Source organism: Labrus mixtus, chromosome 22 (genome assembly GCF_963584025.1).
Source record: "Labrus mixtus chromosome 22, fLabMix1.1, whole genome shotgun sequence".
Taxonomy (NCBI): Eukaryota; Metazoa; Chordata; class Actinopteri; order Labriformes; family Labridae; genus Labrus; species Labrus mixtus.
Window position 1 is genome coordinate 10,077,726 of NC_083633.1, and position 20,102 is coordinate 10,097,827.

A 20,102-nucleotide genomic window follows, 5' to 3' on the forward strand; every position below is an offset into this window, starting at 1 on the left:
ATGACATTTTAACAAAAGGACAGCAAACAGAAACAATTAAATATAATCTCTGTTTATTTCATATGAAGCTAGGAAAAAAGGAAGTAGTTATACGCACATCATGTAGGTGTACAGCAGAGGAGGAAGAAAGAAGGCCTGCACACTTGATGCTCAAATGCCAGAAATGCTTTGGATGAAATGTTGTGATTGAGATGAATTCAGAGGTCATATAACATTAGTGCTAACTATTGTTGTGGACATGCAACATTTTGCAAAGCAAATATGCAAATTCATTTTGTGGGATTTTCCATTGTAATACATTTTTATTAGGGATGTGCAGTAAGAGAAAATGGTACAACCCCCCCCCCCCCCGAGGAGCTTATTATTACATTTGTCCCCACACCTCTTTAATTTTGGTGAAGTCAATTTCATAAGTGAAGCTAATTAAATTTCCCACCCTGAGGTCACAGGAGGACATTTGGAGGGGCTTGTGGAGTGTTTCCCACTGGTGTGCAGGATGTGAACGAGGCAGATTCTTCCTGTTATCGCACAGGAGATGATAGAGCGATGAGTGTGTGTGTGTGTGTCTGAGTGTCTGAGCAGGCAGAAGGCATGTTTCGGACAGTCAAGTGCATCTGAAATGATCCTGGAAGCTGACAGGAGGATTGAGAAATGACGCGGCTGAGCGTGAGCGTTTGCATGCTGAAACCTGAATTCACATCCTGTTCATCTTCGTCGTCTTGTTCGGTGGAAATGAAATTGGGAAGTTGTGGGGAGGCAAAAGAGAAGTGACTGGACCGAATGTGCGTTTCAGGAAACATCATCATAGCAATAGAAATGTCTAAATTGCATGTTTCACAGAATATATCATCGTTGTGCAAAGTTTCCTGTAAATGTGACTGCATGTGGAGGACAAATGTTTCTCATCTCCTTCCCTGAGCACTAACATGTGCATGTCTGTGTGTGTGTGTGTGTGTGTGTGTGTGTGTGTGTGTGTTTAGCTGGAGCTCATCAGACACATGCTGGAGTCAGTCTGGCTCAAGTGTAAACTTGGCCCGTGTGTTTTGTGCCTGTGAGTACCCCTTTCTCGTCCTTTTAAGTCTTTATTTCTAACTAATGTGTTGTATGAAGCGATGACAGAATGTGTGCACCTTCACGCATGTGTGCACCCCCCGCCCCCAAAAACTCCCCGTTGTGTGTGTGTGTCCACATGTGCAAATTGTCGGTGACCCCTCTTCATGTGCGCTTATATAACATTCCTGTCCAAAATTCTTCTGTTTGAGTTCCAGCACGCAGCAGGGTAGTCCGGCTGAGTGGTCTGTGTTTCACTTCATGTTTCGGATCTTGGAAGCCACGAGGGGTCTCTGCCTGCCCCTCCCACCTGGTACCGTCCACACACCAAACACACACACACACACACACACACACACACACACACACACTTACTCGTCCACTTTCAGTTGTTATAAACCAGCCTGTCTCTGCCTCACCCAGAATAACAATGTGTGTTTGCAGTCAGGGACAACAAACCCGCCCCCTTCACTACTAATGTAACCAAAAATATGTTTAACATTAGCATAGTGCAGACATGGGTAAAGAAGAGTGTGAATACATTTTCAATCATTTGAATTTATTTTCAAAATTTTGTCGCATGATCCCCCCCCCCCCCCCGTTAGCGAATCTCATGGTTTTAAAATGAGTAAAAGTTGGTTGGAATCGGGAAAGGACACGAACCAGGACCGTAAACAAGTGCTGCAAGTCTAAGTGTGTGTAAATGTTTGTAAAGGTATTCTGAGTTAACTTCCCCTTGGTCAAAAAATGTAAAACCAAAAACAATTAGATGAAAAAAGTAAAATAGAAACTATCTTGCCTTTTTTTTTTTAATGTTTTTTGTTAAGCCTGCAGGTTGCTATCTTTTCCAATACTTTTGTCCATGTCTATCTCATATAGTTTAGGAGCCGCTGTGGCTCAGTGATAGAGTTTGTCGTCTCTAAACCAGAAGTTTCAGGCGCTCGATCCCCAGCTCCTGCAGCCACATGTGAACGTGTCCTCGGGCAAGACACTTAACCCTAAATTGCTCCCGCTGCTTCGTCTGTGGTGTATGAACGTGTATGAATAGGATTAGTAACTTTACATGGAGGATGGTGGATGTGGTGTGAATGGATAGGTGTGACATGTTCTGTGAAAAGAACAAAGTAGTCAGAAGAAAAGAAAAGCTCTATACAAACTCAAGTCCATTCACCATTTCTATTTAGTTTTACCATCAGCCTCAATTTGTTTAATGCAAATGAGCATATTAGCATGCTCACACTTTCATACGCTCTAAGACAGTGAATGTGGTAGAGACACAGACTGTATAGGTAAACATAATACATGCTGAAGATCAACATTAACTTGCTAAGCTAGCACAGTGATGTAGCCTACGTTAGCATTTTTAGCCTCAGTATATTAGCATACCGACTTGCTGAGCAAAGACAGAGATGGGTGAACATACTGTAATACACGCTGAACATCAGCATCGGTCTTGTCAATATGAGCATGTTAGCTCACTTAGCTTAGACTGTAAACGTGATAAACATTAATAATGTCAATCTAAAAATGTCACTATGCTAACTCACTGAGCTAAGCTAGTAAGTTAGCATAAGCTCTGAAGATGAACATGATGAACATCAGCATTGTTAGTGTCGACGGCTGTCTTGTTTCTACTTCTTTGTACTTTTACTGAACATCAAAAGCTAGAGTCTCTTCCTTTTCTGGACCTGTTCTAACTTTCTGTCCTCCCCTCCAGGCTATCACACCCTGTTATCAGTGTTTGCGGTCCGTGTGCTTCCTCATCACACCTTCCTACAGTACATTGACCACGGTGTGCTGCAGCTCACTGAAACCTTTCTGTCTCGGCTCATGACAGGTACACACACACACACAGTGCTAAATCTTTCCTTGCCTTTGTGTTTGGCTTAACATTTCCAAATATAATTATTTGCAGGGATTAAACTGTTCAATTTACTTTGAATGTCAGCGTCTGTGAGCATGTCTAACACTTTTTGGCCAAATCTGAAGTTCTTCAACCAACAATTTAATAGATTGCTGTGGAATTTTGAAGCTCACTCATGTTTCCCTTGAGGATTAATTGTAACAACTTTAGTGACCCATAACTTTTCATTACGTGCCACCATCTGCTCAAGATTTAATTTCCAACTACTCATGTTTCTGACAAAACAACGACAAAGCTATCAGCATTCCCACAAGCCTTTGCTGTACATATTAGGGGTCAATACAAATATAGGTTATCATGCTCATCTAAGATAGGAAGCTTCTTAACATTGTATGCATCATCATTGTCGTCATGTCTGGTTAGCTTTAACTGCAGCTGAAATATAGAGTTGTATCAGCCTGTCACGTCTGCTGTAAAGTTTTCTTGAACTGGGATTTCTTTAATTTTCAGAACGATAATCTCATAAGAAAAAAATAAAATGTTACATTTCCCAAGATTGGCTCGGGGAAAGGGGAGTTTGAAATGTAATTCAACCGAGGGGAAAAGGAAGTTAACTGAGTTTCACTCAATAAGGCAAACTATGGCAGGTAAACAGAACTTCACAAATACAAAACAAGCTTCTTTGTACAAAATAAATGCTGATCCAAATTTCCCATGAAAAAAACCCCCACTAAAGTAGAGGAAAAAGACTCCCTCCATTACAAAGGTGCAGCACTAGTGAAGCTAAACAACACACTTATAGCTGTGAGTTGCCTCTTCTCTCCTGCTCTTATGTTCTGTCCTTAATTAGGAAGTGGACACAGGTGAGATCAATCACCTGCTGCAACGAGGGCGAGAGAAGCAGAATACCCGGATGTTGTATTGAAATGTACAACATGCATCAGAATTCAAAGCACCAGGTCAGAGATCAAATGAGGGACATCCAGCAGATGGCATTAATGCAACATTTGTGAGGCCAACCGAAATAAAAACCAACAGAAGGAAGAAGAAGGAGAAGACATGATGGACAGCAACGGATATTGTAACAGAGGAAATAATCACAATCAGACCAAACCACACACAGATACCACCAATCATCTTTTGAGATGCTCAAAAAATGTAAATAAAAAAATGAATAGATCTTTTTTTTAGATCGTTTTTAGATGCTACAATGTAGCTGCATTTCCCATTAGCTGGGCGGTTGTTAACTTTCACATTCTAAGACCAGTCATACTACAGACGACTGTTGAACTCAGTATGCAGTACATACTACACACTGGGTTCAATAGTAGTATGTAGTAGGCGGTTTCAAAAGCATATTTAGTATGTTTTAGGGTGGGTGTCATACGATGACAGGAAACACTGTTCAAAGGACAAACACTGAGACTTGGCACTGACATCAAGAACCAAAATATCTTGCCTCCTGTGTTACTCTTGATCTTGTTGTACTTCACAAGATTCTCTCCCATGAAGAGAACAAAGATCCACAACGATAAAAAAGATTATTTAAAGGACAGTGTCCACATGGTTTCAAACTTCAAAGTGGGAGAAGATGATGGTTCAGGACTTTGATGCGTCCTTTGGGATTAATACAATAAATATCCTCGGTAATAATTTTGCTGGGCAGGTGTTCATTTTCTGCCTCATCACAAACACACACAAATGTATGCTCTCTTTGGGAATATTTCAAAGTAACCAGTTTTGCTGAGCCACGTTCCAGATTTCTAAAATGCTATAGTCGCATAAATCATCAAGTGAAACAAACATTTGACATTTCAACCTATTAATCAGATTTACTTTCCCAAAAATCACCACATCTCTTGGATGTGCTGGCAAATCTAGAAGTCAAAATAACTGAATGTTGAAATGCTCACCACTTTAATGCTAACCTGCTAATGTTTTGCAGGTAAAATATTTTACAATGTTTGGTACCTTAGTTACTTGTGTTAGCCTACATTCAAGTGTCATGTATTGAGGAGTGGAAAAATAAATATCTTGACTTTGACAATGTCTTTGTAAACCATCCATTAGTTGTTGAGACGTTGCCAAGAGACGCAAACGTAAACTTGCTAAGAGGATCGAGGAAGAATCTGCACAATGCAACCTCTAAAACAGGAATTATATAACAATACTACAAGATAATCTACCTGATTGGTGTTTAAATATTTTTTCAAATCATACCAAATGTCGTAAAAATACTTCATAGATAGCTGTTAGCATTGCTAATGACCTCTGCTAGTGGAGAAATGAAGGTACTTTTAGTGTGAAACATTACTCAGGTGCAGCAGCTGTACTTATGAGAAAAGGAGTTTAATTATCTGGGAAGGACTCAAATTATAGGATTTATGTGCCCATGTGTTGTCAGTCAACACTACAACAGGTGGGATGCACAGAAAATCTTACATGTACTACATCTCCCCGAATGGTTTGAATGGATTGATCTAACTGCATCTAAAGCCATCTGTGAAATATTTTTAAAAAAGTCGTCAAGCCAATTTAGGAGATCACTTGTGATCTATAAACTTTAATTTATCCCTCTAATATGTGTTTAACACATTGAAATTAGCATATGGGAAGAATAGTTGAAGTTACTACATCTGGGATTTGTTGATTTCTTTACCAGCAGTGTCTTCATAAAGAAGAGAAAAAATGTCTCCTTTTAAGGATTTTGAGATGCCACATGAGAATTTTCTTCAGACAAGTAATTAGCATCATGTCTTCTCTCTTTTTGTTTAGATTTGGACAACAGCGATGCCAACGAGAGACTGAAGTTCAGCGTACTTAAAAGGCTCCCTGAGGTACTTCTGTGTTTATGTCTCTCGAGCGTGTGCAGCCAAAAATATTTATTTAATGCAGGGCAAGGAGTAGTTTGTCTCACATTGGTAGATTAAAGGAGCTCGTACAAACCCTCTCTGTCTGGTTTAATGACACAGAAAAGAAACACTTGGCAGATGAACAGCCATCCACATTCTGACATGCTGTGTGTGACAGGGCTGGAGTCCACGTTGGAGTCAATTTCTCAGCCTTCATGTGAAACAATTCAAGAGGCTATTATAGTCCTATCTATTAGTGAGGGGAGAGTTTTGATCTTTTTTTTTTTTTTTTTTCCGAATGGCTTTCTGTTCCAAAACGTCCCATTCTGGTCCAATTAAGAGTTTGAAGTTATTTTGGGTCTTATCTCCTTCAAGTCCCCCTCAAGCCAGTCACAGAGCACTTGTGTAACTGGCTATGTGTGTGCATTGGGGAGGCTTTAGTGTGTGTTCTGAAGGTAGTTTTTCTGCTGAGTCTGAGGCTGTTTTATGTGTGTCCCTATCTCTTTTGTAACTTTCACGTGTTCCCGTGTGGGTACAATATATTGTGTGTGTGTGTGTGTAGTTCACATTGTGATCAGAGGAATGTTCAGTGTTTAGCTTCTGCGCTCTGTTTCCTGCACATCAGACTTTTGTTCGGTGAGTTTGGCAGGCAGGATAGATTTAGCAGGTACAAAACACACACACACACACACACACACACACACACACACACACACACACACACACACACACACACACACACACACACACACACACACACACACACACACACACACACACACACACACACACACACACACACACACACACACACACACACACACACACACAGAGCCAGAACAGGAGATGTTGGCCCCCTGTAGGAAAATCATACCTTGGCTCAACCCAGCATCCTGATAATTCCCATTATGTAAGATACAGGATGCTTTGCGTCAGGGTCCTGCATCACACTGTCAGGGTTTGTTTTGGCTATAACGACTTTCTGCGGTGCATCATTCTGCTAGTAATACAGCAGCTTACAAGAAATAAACGCAATTTGACAAAAAGTTGTTATTGGAAATTATTTGGTTGCATTGATACGCTCGCCATGGGCTAGGGTGCAGACAGAGCAGGGGAGCAAGTTGCGAGGTGACTGAAACGATAGTTGGGGAAATAGCTAGGCTTCTTTTTGGAGGCACAATGTTTATGTCCTACTAAAAAGGAGAAAGCCCTGGCCTTTTTATTCTGCTGAGGAAGAGGACTAGACGAGTAGCAAAGAAGAAGAAGAGGGTGTGGGTTCATAAAATTCTCAGGGCCCTGGAGGATTTGGCGGAGTTAAGGCTCGTCTAGGAAGTGCAGCTCTAGAACGCACGACACGCATTTCTGCTGCTTTTTTAAACGCACCTGGTACACCAAAACAGTTGTAAAAAAAAAAAAAGAAGCAATTTTTCCAATGTCCCTGTGTGTCTTTAAACTAGAGCCCAGGAAAGTGGGAACCCGTTTGTCGTGATCTGATCTTCCTAGTATTTACATTAAGGCAGTGTGCATAGATTGATGTCAGATGAGGAGGATTACAATATTTACATGATTAAGTGAGTGACCATACATGGACAAATAACCTTGGGGATTCCCTGGCTTCATTAAAGGACACTTGTCACATTATCAAGTAGAGACACTTGAAAAACTGCAGATTTTTGCACTACTGATTTGACTTCAAAACCTGAAGTTTGCTGCTTGATTTCGACCAAACAGCATCAGTTATGTTTTGGGCCTTATCGCCTTTATCAGATAGGACAGCTAAAGAGGAGAGAGTGAGGGATGGCATGCAGTAAAGGGCCGTACTGTAGTTGGATTCTAATCCCCGGCCGCTGCGACGACGACTACAGCCTCTGTGCATGAGGCACGTGCGACATAACCACTAGGCTATTTTTCATGTTTAAATGTACTAAGGATTGGGCCCTGGTTTAGATCGGTTGGTAGAGCAGGCACCCCATGTTCAAAGCCTGTATTAAGGATAACAACCTACAGTTTGTAAGGATTGGAAGTTTCTTCTTTCACATGGTTACTTTTGCATCAATGGTGATGAACAGTACAAATAAACACCTCGCAAAGTTTTAAAATTTTGAACATAATTCTTTTTTTTCTTAAACTTTCAGCTCATTAAAACAGTTATTCTTTACTTGTCCCATATGTCAGCTCATAATGAGTTCAACAACAGCATGAATACTGCTAAAAAAAAAAAAAGTTTGAACACTGGTGATACAATGTGAAAGCATTAATCAGCAGAGGAACTTGGCAGATGTGTTTGTCTGTACTTGCTTCCTCTCACCTCTGATAATACCACCAACCCTTCAAGTGATTCAGCAGCTCCACTTGGCAGCGTGTTTGAAGCTAGACAGAAAGCCGCCTTGAGGAAAAGCTGCTTTCTTTCTTATTGTCAGTCACACCTGTAGGTTGCATTTCCTAACACTGCAAAGTGAGATTTCTCTGGAATAACTCATTAACAGTCAAGTCCTCTGCAGTTATTTTGGGCTCCAGTTAACAAAATAGAAAGGGACAGATGTTCGTATTTTTGGGGGATGATTGTCTACATGCCTAAAAATGAAAACTATATGTTGTGTATGTTTGTGTGTGTTTGTTTTAGCCTGTGGAGCAGAGGATCTACCATATGTGGGACCATCCTGTCAGTTCAGCTTCAATCTCCAGAAATTATGTCAGGACTCTGCTGGAGAAGCACAACAAAAACAAGGTAACAGCCTTGTTCATACCTTGTGTCTCTTAAAGCACGGTGGTCATGTACACACAATGGGGAAATCATAATAAGATGTAAAGAAAAAAACAGAGGATATACAGTATAATGTCTAGTGGTGAAACAGTTGGTAGGTAAGTCAATCAGTTTATGATTGAAATATTATATCAGTCGTGTATTTAACAGCAGTGCTAACAGTCTACAGTATCAAATATGTTCGGCCATAATAAGCCAGAGCTGTGCTTTGACCTAGCTAAAGCCATGCTAACATCTCTAGAAGGATTTACTTAGCCACAGCAGTGTTAGCTTAGATACTATACCTTCTATAAATGACAGTGGAAGACATTTAAAACAACCTCAGTTGACCAAAATGCTTGTCAAGTTTAAAACACAACATAAGGAACTAATGACTGCAAACAAGCTCACATTTAGCTGGCTTGATATTTAGCATGTTAGCTAGTTTAGATTGCTAACATTAGCTAGTTTGCTGCTAATTAGCCTAATTAACAGCAGATAAAGTACAGTTGAGACTTGTAAGGGTAAAGTGCTTTTCTTTGGTCATACTGTCAGCATAATAGGGAGTGGGGTTCAAGTGTGGACCGGGGGTTATCATCCATTTTGAATTTCCCTCGGGATTAATAAAGTATCTATCCATCTATCTATCCATCCCAGAGTGGAACAAACTAGCTCCCTTGACTAAATACACTTTGAAAAGGGGAAATGCAGCACTGCTACCTAGCTTACTAGAAAGTAAACTTTTACAGAGACCAAGTAAACACTCCTCAAAATAAAGTACAACAGCTGACAGACATGATTTAAAAAAAGACAGAAGGCTCAGCAGCACCAACAAACTACACTCTGAGAGAAACTACAAATGGTGAGTAAATCACACAGGCAGGTTCTTGTGATGCTTCTGCAGATCTACAAACCCCACTTTACAACAAGCGCAACCACTGAATGAACCTCTGATGAGGAGATGAGTCAGTACACACAGCTCAAACCTCAGGCTTTATATAGACTCCACACACCTGGTCCTTAATCAGTGACAATTAGACACACACACCTGACTCTGCACTGGGATGATTCCCTCATCAAACTTATTTGATATCAGTATGATTTGTGGTCTGACTGTTGCTATGACAAAATAAGACATGACACCTAAATTCCTGCTGGGATGAATAAAGTATATCTTATCTTATCTTATACATTTGGACTCTGGAAAAACAGGTTAAAGTAATGCTAGCAGCTCTTTGTGTGTTTTGAGCCTACATCATGCTAACATTTGCTTATGAAAAAAACATAAAAAAATAACAAACACAAATTACAGCTAAGCTTACAAAGCAGTTGTAATATATTTTTTGTCTCTTCCTGCAATGTTACAAAACAATATCCCACTTCTGCTTCTTTATTATATGTCTTAAAACAGTGACCAAAGCTATACAGCTAAAATAGAGATACTACACTGAATGTACTTAAGCATGCTGTTGGCTAGTTCCAGTCAACTAATTGGCTGGCAGACTGGCACAGAGAGCTACTAGCATTTCTAGCAATGACAGATCCAGTAAGTTACAGGACATTTCAACTTTATCCAAAATAGGAAACAAGTGAGTTTCTGGATTTGCTTCAGATTTGACTCGACTGTGTGTGTCCTGGAGAGAAACCTGAAGAATCCAGTCATGTGTTTGTTTTTCTTTCCTCCACAGGGATTTGCATTCACCAGCAGAGACAAGCCGGGCTTCACACCCGAGTTTCTGCCTCTTACCTACCTGACAAAGGTACTCTCTGATATAGAAGATCAAGGTAAGACTGTGTGTATGTGTGTGCGCGTGTGTGCGTGCGTGTGTATATGCTGCCCAGTTTAGACACAGACGTCTTTGGAGGATTAAGACAGAATGTGTATGTTTTCTGTGCAAGTTTGGTCAGAATGCGGCAGGAGAAAGTTAGGCAGCATGCGATGATATTCTTACCAAACTGTTTCTTTCTCTGTTTCTTCCTCTTCCTGTTTTCAGCTCTGAACCCTTTTGAGGAGCAGGAGAACATTGATGCTCGGTTCGTGGAGGAGACGGCTCTGAAGCAAACATTAATACTGCTGGGCTATGAGGAAAAATAAAGGATGCGGGGGGGGGGGGGGGGGGAGGAGTGAGTGGAAGGGCAGAGCGAGACGGCAGCGGATGGATGGATTGAAGGGGAAACAGATGAGGGGGAAAATGTGTTTCAGAGAACAGTCATCATCGACTGACTGGGCCTTGAGGACAAGTAACGGATGGGTGGATGATGGAGGGATGGAGGGCGAGAAATGAGAGATGCGTGGAGAGATTGAGAGGCAGAGCGCTTATAAACAAGCTCTCACTGGCTGACAAATTAGGGTGGGGCAGAGGGGGAGATGGATGGAGACGCCCTGGAAGGAAAGATGGAGGAGAGGATGAAGAGCTTTTTTTCCCCCCACTTCTATTTTTTAACACTGAGGATGCTGGGACATGAGAAGAACCGTTTTTTCCCACACAAACAATAATGTACAAAAGGAACCAAAACTTCGAGGACAATAGGGGCCAGTTAAAACGCAATTTAATTACATTTAGAGGGACATACTCTTTCAAATTCCTGTTGAAAATCTATAACCGCAGGCAGCTTTTCATATGAACTCATAAATCTGGGGATGCAACAATCGCGTCCCGTTCCTCTGCAACTTTCTCTCATACAATTTATGAACACGAATGTCAAAAACTGCAAACACACTTTATAAATCATACGCACTTGTTTATCCTCCTCATGCGGCTGCACCCCATCAACTTGATTACATGCTGACAAAAGCTTCACAAACACACGGCAGCTTGATTTGGTCGGTCGCCGGCTGCTGTGCATTAAATCGGATTTCAACACTGAGTTACGCAGAATCATTGCGGCTCTATAACTCAGTGGCACTTGAAGGACTCAAAATTAAAACCCCAAGGAGATATAAGAAAGATAAAGCACAGACTTGAATAGACTCATTACTCTTGATTTGAAATACAACCTGTCTTTAACTTTTTTTTTTTCTTCCCAAAACTAATTGTCAAATTTATGTAAAGCTTTTAAGACGACTGAGATTTAGAAACTCAATATCAGGGATGTGTCTAAAGCCTGGCTCACACTGTGCCATTTCCCCCCCGATTGTATAAAAGTTGGCGTGGCATGTCAGCTCACACTGTACGACCCGATTGTGGAGCACTGCCGGAGAGCTCACACTGTACGAGTGAAATCGAGACGGAGCGTTGGCAATTCTTCATAAAGTTTCATTTGAAAACTTCAACAGACGGCGGTTGGTGAAAGAAAAGGAAGTGGAAGTTGTTGCAGGATAGATGAAAGTAGATACAATCGTAGATATATGGATACAAGTTTCCGAAAAGTGCTGCACTGATGATCTGTACCGAAAACTCAAAAAAAAAAAAAAAAAAAGAAGCCGGGTAGCGGGCTGCTGCTGGTCGCCATGACTACATTCCTCCCTTGTCTCTCGTGATTATATTGTGGTCACACAACTTCAGCCGGACCCTTTTCATGACGTAATTGTCAAGATTTTAAATTCTAAATATCAAACATGTTTGAAATAAATCGCCCGACGATCGCCGGGCAGATCGGGGACGTTAAGATTGGATCTTTGTACCGCTCGCACTACAAGATAATCTGAGCAGATAATCGGTTCCGAGCAGCCTTGAGTCGGGAGCAACCCTGCGATTTTCAGGAAGGAAGAATCGGAGGTCAAATTGGCCCGATTATCCTGCAGTGTGAGCCAGGCTTAGGATATGTAAGAGAAACACTTATTGTTGCCTCTTGTTGAGAGGACAAGACGGGCTCATTTGAAGATATTGCTGCTGCTGCTGCTGCTGGTTAGACACTTATGTTTCAGTACAAATGTATCGCTGTCTGACTGTATCACAAAACCCTTCTCTAAACTCTTCTCATTAGCGTCATATGTACAACAGCAAGCAAACACAAACGTTTGGCTGACTTTACTACATTTTCATTACACTGACAGTGTTCAACTCACAAAAGACAAAATAACACATTACTTATACAAATCACATGTTTAATCTGTAAAAAAATGAAAGTGTTTTGCTACATTTCATACACTCTGGGTTTGACTCCGACTGCCGGAGGATAAAGACCTTTAGCCTATGACGGCTAATGTTAGCTAACGTTAGCCCATACCCTGGGCTGAATTTGTTACAACAGAAAAATATAATACCCAGTTTATTACATGTAAGTTGGTACAACATGGGCAAGCAGACTTTAATATCTTTAAAGTGACTTTCTTTATATAGCAGAGAGCAAAAAACAGTCCTCAAAGGAGTTTATAAAACACCAGATACAGAAAAGACGAAACAAACTGAATAAATAAGAAAATAGAAACAACTCGGCCATTACTCGGCCTGCACGCTCTCACACACAATGAAACATCTGGTGTGAATAAAGTTGGTGGCGATGTTTGTGTGTGTGTGTGTGTGTGTGTGTGTGTGTGTGTGTGTGTGTGTGTGTGTGTCATTTGTTCAGAATTCTTTACGCAATGTCCGAGAGTGTTGGCACCCTGCGAGACTAAATACCAGAGATTATTTACATCTCATGTTCAAACTATTGCAAAGCATTCCTCTGCAAAAAAAAAGGGATTTTATAATCACATATGTTTACACGTTAATAGTTTTGTAAAATGGATTGTAAATAAAGAGATTTTTGCAACAAGTGCACCGCTTGTTTCTCTTTAACTGATGTACTATTGGAGAGCTCGTACGCAGGAGCTTAAAGGAAACGGTTGAGCCTGGGCCATCTTTGTTTCTATTGAATTTTCTTTGAATGCTGAAAAAAAAGAGTATGTTTTACTGTTGAGCCTTGAAATAAAAAATAAAAAATGATTTCCACTCGCAGTGAAATCGTTTTTTTTTAGGTTGAGAATCTCTGCAGAGGAGGTGAGCTCTCTGACAGCACCTGAGTGTTTTGGACAGACTCAGCGGAGTTCCACTTAAGTCAGGAAATGATCTCGGCATCAGTCATACACGCTGAGTCACATTATTGCCAAATTACACCATTATTGTTTTTTACTGAGGCGTTGTCTATATTACTACAGATGTCCTCAATCTTCTGTGGAATTTTTCTTGTAAAACGTGAAGACATCCCTCACATGATTTCCTCCGTGACGCCTCTGTCATGCAGTCAGTGTTATGTAGCTGGAGAATACGCACAAACAGTCAGGGGAACGTTCGTCTGACAGAGCTGACCATCGGCCTGCAGTGGATAATCACACGCACACGTCACTAACCTGCTGCCTTCTTAAAGCTTTTAACACATTTGACTCAGGATGTGTTGTTATTAAACTAAAGAGGTGCTCAAGTTTATTTTCTTCTGCACAGCTAACTGCTAATTTGAAGCGGTTTCTTTGCCACATACAGCTAGGTTACTCAACTGTGTATCCTTTTTTTATCTCACTTTTCTGAGTTTTCATTGATTACTATAAGCTAACTAATAGCATTACAGCATTTAGCCTATTACAGCTGAGAGCTTATTGTTTATTATGAGAAAACAAAACCTTCAGCATCCACAGCTGCACTCAGAAGTAGTTTGTAGCCTATGGCAACCACAGAAGAGTTCCCCCTTAAATAAACTGGGTTCCCAACAAAAACAGAGCTCACAAATCTCGCAAAACATGATCATGAGTAACCGACTCTAAACTTTCCACCCCATTTACAGCTGCACTCTTTATCTGTTTTAGTCCCTTTTTAGATTGCCATCGCCTGTTCCTCCTCATTGACATTCTCCTCTCTCTTCTCATCCTCTATGCGCTTTCATTGCCCAATCTTCTTTCTCTATTTACATTCATCATTTCAGGCGTTATTCTGGCACTCTTAGCCTAGCTTAGAGCTTAAACCTACTGCAAGATTACAAGTGCGGGGGATGAAACGGCAACAAGACTGACAGAGATGTTGAAATATTGCAGTGTCTCTAAAGAACAAATTTATAGTACCTAATGAACCAAGAAGAAACCTGCATGTTGCTAAGGGCCGAAATAAATCCACAACACATCACATGGACATGATGTAGCAAAATACTCAAACATTTTATCTCCCCACTGTACTCTGTTTTGCCTTGTACTCATCTACAGTATTTGGTGTTACAGCAAGCAAGAGTGTAAACAAGCTCTTGCCAGTAAGTTTGAAAAGGGAAACCAAATTACAAACAGATGCAGTCTGCAAGAGTTGCTCCCTAATGACACAAAAAGCAGCAGTATGCAGGAAAGTGAGTTTAAAAAAGGGATATAAAAAAAGCTAAATTACTGCAATACACTGGGAAATAATTGAGTTTGATTTGTCAAGTGTAAATAAAATGTATTTAAAGGACAAACCAAAACAAGACTTTAAACTTTATGAACATATTTGTGTTGTATTCTAGGTCTCTAAGGATTTAAGCGTTGGTTTGCGGATGTGTCTCATGTTGGCACTTGGTTGGGAGGGTTTGAAGGGGGCTTGGGCCCCGTAGGGTTTCGGCAGCGGGAGAGTGTCGGTCTCAGGGATGTAGGCGTTGGGGCGAATTTCGGCTGTGGTGTACTCTCCATTAGGCAACTGGGTCCACTCGACTTCTTCAGCCAGCTAGACACACACACACACACACACACACACACACACACACCCACCCACACACACACACACACACACACACACAAACAGACCAGAGGCAGATTTAATATTTAATGCAAGACTGAATGACCTTGGACTATTCTAAATGTAATTTCCCTGAATTTTAATCTTGGAAATGGAATAATTGAGCATTTTTAAAGATGAAGACGAGTGCAAGGGCAGCAGTAAACCAAGAGTGCAGGAGCGCAGGCTCAAAAGGCTGATTAAAGTTGGATCTATGATTTTAAAAAGATTCATTAGAGAGATTAAAGATTATAGATTATTTGGATTGGCACACAGGGTTTTGTGTTTCTGGGATGAAATAGTGTCCAGACAAAGTGTGCTGATATGGCACACCTACAGTTTCTTTAGTGAAGTACGAACAAATAAGGTCATAAATATCCCTAAATGCAGTCTTACTCCCCAACACGACTCAGATTGTAACCACTACAAAGTGAAAAGTAAAAGACTTGTAGTTAGACCAGAAGTCTTTTAGCACTTGTGATCCCCCCAAAAAAACTGGTAACATCTGAACTCCCTCATATGCAGTTTCTATCTGTGGGTGAAAAATGTCTTTCCTCCTTTATAAGACTAAAAATAAGTCTTTTAGAATTCTGAGATTGGCGGACAAAATTGATTCAAACCCAATACGGATGATGGATCAATTTCTAACCGAAGCGCGCCCCCCGCTGAGAAAGAAATATCTTCCAATGTGCATGAGAGTCCTCTCCCCTTTGACTTTCGCCCCACGACGGCATACAAATGAACTGTTCCTACAGCTCAGTGAGACTTCAAAGAGGTGGCGATTTTTCTCATGCATAGGAACAGTTTATCCGCTGGCATGTGATCTGAGGAGCTTCATAGAAAAACAAGGAATAATAGCTTTAAATGCAAAAAGAAAGGGGGGGTGGGGGGCTGCCAATACATAAACAGGAAAAGCATTTGTGCTATCCAGCTGAGGAAACAATTTTACATTTTAGGAAGGAGCTTATAACGCAGGATTATCAGTGGGTGAGAAGGAAGGAGACAGCTTAATTGTAAGCTCAGACACTCATAAAAATAGGAAGTACCAAAATGTAGTCTGTTTGGACTGATCAGTGTTTTCTCAGACGGGCTGCAGGCAGCTTCACGGGCATCAGACACAGCTGATCCCTGTACAGCATGTGTGTCTTTCTTTGTGTAGACAGCCTCTTCTTGTGTTTGTCTGCCAGTCTGCCCTCCTTGTCCTGTGCTTGTGCTTGTACTCCCTCTAATCTGTGTGAGAGTTTCAACCCACTTCTCTGTCTGGGTCTGTGCGTGCTCAGGTAGGCCGCAGCCCTCTGTCCCCCAGAATCTCAATCGATTCCTGCCCTGAATTATGTCCCCACTCCGCTTCGTTTTCCTTTGTCACTCTATCTTCTTTTCTTGCCCCTCAGTGCTTTCATCAATTCCTGACCAGTGATCATTGTGAGTGTGTGTTGTTGTTTTTTTTTTACCCTCTCTCTCTCCTCTTTGTTCCTCTGTCTCCTCTTCTTCTCTCTAAGCATCCTCTTCCACTCCTCCTCCATCTCGGGGCACGGTGGCAGGCCCTGCTCCAGCTGCTGCTGGCACCTGTCCATCTGGAAACATAACAACATTCACTTTGTATTCCTGTCACTCCTGTCGTCCACTCCGCACTGCCCCAGCTCAATTGGATTGTAACCATTCCCAAAAAAACAGACGGTTGCATTAGTGTCAGATTTTGGGCAAAGTTATACCTCTGCATTTTCTACTTGGGGTTTGTGTCAATGTATCACTGCAGGCATACATCAGCTGCAGGGGTTCCTCAGGTTATTAACACTCTTTGCCTGAAACATTTACAAGGCATGTGGGATATCTTCTCTTTAAGTAGTTTAATTTTACATTAAGACAAGAAGCTGGGAGACTCTCTGTTAGAGTCAGAATTTCAAAACATTTTGCTAAAGTGATTCAGCTTGGGCTGCAGTTTTTTTGCTTAGCCTAAATTAAAAACACACGATGGCTGGTAATTTTTAAAGCGTGTCTTAAGCGTTAGCTCACCCTTATGTTTGATTTAACTGAAGCAAATATGCCGGAGTGAAACTCCAAAGAAGTTCAATGGAGAGTCTTTCAGATCAAATTTCGGTTTTACTGAGTGCTAATTCATGTCTGAGTTTACCCGTCCTGTTTCCAGCAAAACGTAGCAAAAAAACAAAACAAATAAACAAGCAAAATATGCTACAATTTAGAGTACATCTATAAATTAGACATGAACAAACAAGTGTATTGTATTTAGCAGCTGGAGAGCCACATGCTTCCCACAGGACTTGGTGAAGAAGCAAACAGACGATATAGTGAAAACTGGACGTGTAATAATGAACCACATGCTGCTTTACAGCTTGACTAGTAAGAGGACAGGATTTAAAAATGACCAGCTAAGTTCTTTTCAGGTAAATTCCTTATAATAGAGGGACTCTCTCCACTGGGGATCAATAAAGGATTATCTTAACTTAACTTACTATTCAGGTAAGTGTTACGACAGTGTTAATGTGTAGTATACACCACAAATACAGATTATTAACTTAGCTAACAACTGAAAAATGTCCCCTGTTTAATGTTATTTTTACAACTCAGAGCCACTATATAAGGTTCACTTACTGTTAATATAGCGTTGAGTCTTTTGAACATTGCTAGGAGTAAACAGCTCAGTTCGATTGAAGGCTAAATGCTAACACCTTGCTTAAATGTAAACAACAACAGAACTTGACTTGGTTGCTTTGGATACAGAGGTTGCTAACAGGCTCCTGGTGACAATGTAAGCTCCATTTAAAAAAAAAAAAAAAAGAACTTGTGAAAGATTCTATAATGAGCTTGTGCAGCAGTTTGACATCATAGTAGCTCTTCTGGAGTGTTTGATCGATTCTCAGATTCTGAGTTAAAAACAGCTGCTCTCTGTGACTTTTAGTAATGTTGCTAAATATGAAGCGTGATTCCCCGGTGCTTCGATTTACTGTGTTAGTGGTATTTCAATTATTTCTTTTGTCAATGTCTCATTTGTTATGGAAATTGTTATTGGATTTTTATTTTGTCCCCCAGTGTTCGCCTCTTCATCTGTCTTTCTTTGCAAACAAGCAAATTAAAGGGTTGGAGGTAAATCATGGGACATTTCAAAATCAACAACAACTTTTCTTGTTTTGTTTGATTGAGTTCAGCGGAGAGTAACAGGATAAATGGGAAAGACAGCGGGAGACTGAGCTCGATCACAGTTTTTTTGGACTCCAGACCCACGACATTGTCGTTAGTGTTATGAGTGACTGGGACCTCCTCCAACCTGCAGCTCTTTCTCTTTGATCTCCTGCTGCAGAGCCAGAGTGACAGCTTGCTTCATGGAAAGTTCTGCGGTGGCGGCCATCATGCGGTGGTTGGTGTCGATTATGTGAGCTCGGAGCTCATTCAGCTGGAGGCAAAAAAACACACACGGAGATATGGAGGGATTTCACACTCAACATATGCTTAGATACAGAATTCTTGTTTAGACTGACATTAAATACAAATTATGAGGCTAGTCATTATAGTCTTATCTAGGCCTGTTTGGTTAAACTATAGTCCTCCTTTTGTAGATGTAGGTGTATAAAATACATGTTAGAGTCAATAAGTCTTGTTCCAGAAGCTTGTGTTGAGGCTCTTTATAATTGGCAAGTATGTAAGAGGCATATGGACAATCAGGCAGAGAGACAGGAAGAGCAAGTACGAGGAAATCCTAATGCTTGGTGAACTCCTTAATGCCCTCTGTGTGCTCCTCACATGGACTGCACATGCTCCTTCAACAATGTGTAGAGATGAAGCCTGCACCGTCTGCGGACTAACTATTGCATGATGAGAAGTGTTTGTGTTTATTGTATAGTTGTGTCTGCTCCAACTGATCCTTCTCTCTGAGTGCAAGTGGATCTTGTCTACCTTCTTTGCCAGTGAGAGTTTGTCCTGCTGGCAGCTCTCCGCCTGCTCGCTGAGCGGCTTCGAGAGCCGGGTCAACTGGTCCACGAGGAGTTCTTTTTCCAGCACCTGCCTCTCCCGCTCTGCTAGATTCACCTCCAGCTATACGTGAGCAGAGACACAATGATTATGTTCCTTTTATTCATGAACAAAACGGTAAAAATTAAAGAATGATGACCTACGTTTATAAATAGGTATAAGGTGCAGGGCTGGATAGCAAAAACTACCTTACAGTATATACGAAGTTTGCACACACACACACACACACACACACACACACACACACACACACACACTCTCACACACACACACACACACACACACACACTCACACACTCACACACACAAGGTTGCGTACCTGCTCGATCTTCTTGACGAGTTCAACAGGGGAGGGGTCTTTGCCTTTTAGCTCTTTGTACTCTACTGTTCCATTCAGACGCTCAATCGTCTTATCTCTGGCTTCTGACAACTAAAAGACAAAGAATTAGAGATAGAAAGAAAACAAGTTGTAAGTGAATAGTGTACTCATAAGATATAAATACAAACAGGCGTCATACAAAATGGAGCTTTCAGGTCACTGTGATTGTAGTCGAGCAATGAAAATAATTCAACAGCTGCAAAAAGGACAACCCCCTACACATAAATAAATAAGTAAACAACATAAAAGTATAAAAGTAAGACGTCTATAAGTCAGCTTCCGTCTGTGTCTCGAGCACCTTCTTGTTATTGCACAGTGGGAAAAAAAAGGCTTAAGACATTTCTCAGCGAAATGAGTCTCCGACATGGAAGCTATTTCAAAATAGGTGACGAGCTACAGGCAAAATGTGATGAAAGAAACCACAAATTAAAATACCAGAGGATCCCTCTAAGGGGTCACTTTAAAAAAAAATATTCAGACATCCCCGAAGACGGCAGAAATAGAAGAGTAGAAAAGGATACACAAGAAAAAGGAGGCAAAAAGGCCAGCAGGAGGACAAGAGAAATTAAAGTGAAGTAAAGGG

The 20,102-nt window shown here is 41.0% G+C and overlaps 2 protein-coding genes across 4 annotated transcripts in view; one reads left to right on the forward strand and one right to left on the reverse strand.

The window, feature by feature from the left end:
* gsap (gamma-secretase activating protein) overlaps window positions 1-13,208 on the forward strand; it is a 34,136-nt gene extending 20,928 nt beyond the window's left edge. Inside the window, exons 26-33 of one of the 3 annotated variants that reach the window (XR_009665995.1) lie at window positions 981-1,051; window positions 1,263-1,363; window positions 2,768-2,887; window positions 5,690-5,751; window positions 8,390-8,494; window positions 10,198-10,294; window positions 10,504-11,979; window positions 12,635-13,208. Coding sequence is in view for 2 of the 3 variants with exons in the window: in XM_061029623.1 (XP_060885606.1) it covers window positions 981-1,051; window positions 1,263-1,363; window positions 2,768-2,887; window positions 5,690-5,751; window positions 8,390-8,494; window positions 10,198-10,294; window positions 10,504-10,604 (657 nt within the window). In the remaining variant the exon portion in view is untranslated. Of the gene's footprint in view, window positions 1-980; window positions 1,052-1,262; window positions 1,364-2,767; window positions 2,888-5,689; window positions 5,752-8,389; window positions 8,495-10,197; window positions 10,295-10,503 lie in introns of all 3 variants that reach the window. The other 2 variants (XM_061029623.1, XM_061029624.1) reach the window with 2 other exon arrangements.
* A 1,664-nt stretch (window positions 13,209-14,872) lies between these two features.
* Window positions 14,873-20,102, reverse strand: part of ccdc146 (coiled-coil domain containing 146) — a 60,683-nt gene continuing 55,453 nt past the window's right edge. The window contains exons 19-23 of the mRNA XM_061030423.1: window positions 19,460-19,570; window positions 19,066-19,203; window positions 18,440-18,565; window positions 16,608-16,730; window positions 14,873-15,105 (exon numbers count right to left, since the gene is read on the reverse strand). Of these exons, the coding sequence (XP_060886406.1) occupies window positions 14,905-15,105; window positions 16,608-16,730; window positions 18,440-18,565; window positions 19,066-19,203; window positions 19,460-19,570 (699 nt within the window). The 3' untranslated portion in view covers window positions 14,873-14,904. The remainder of the gene's footprint in view (window positions 15,106-16,607; window positions 16,731-18,439; window positions 18,566-19,065; window positions 19,204-19,459; window positions 19,571-20,102) is intronic.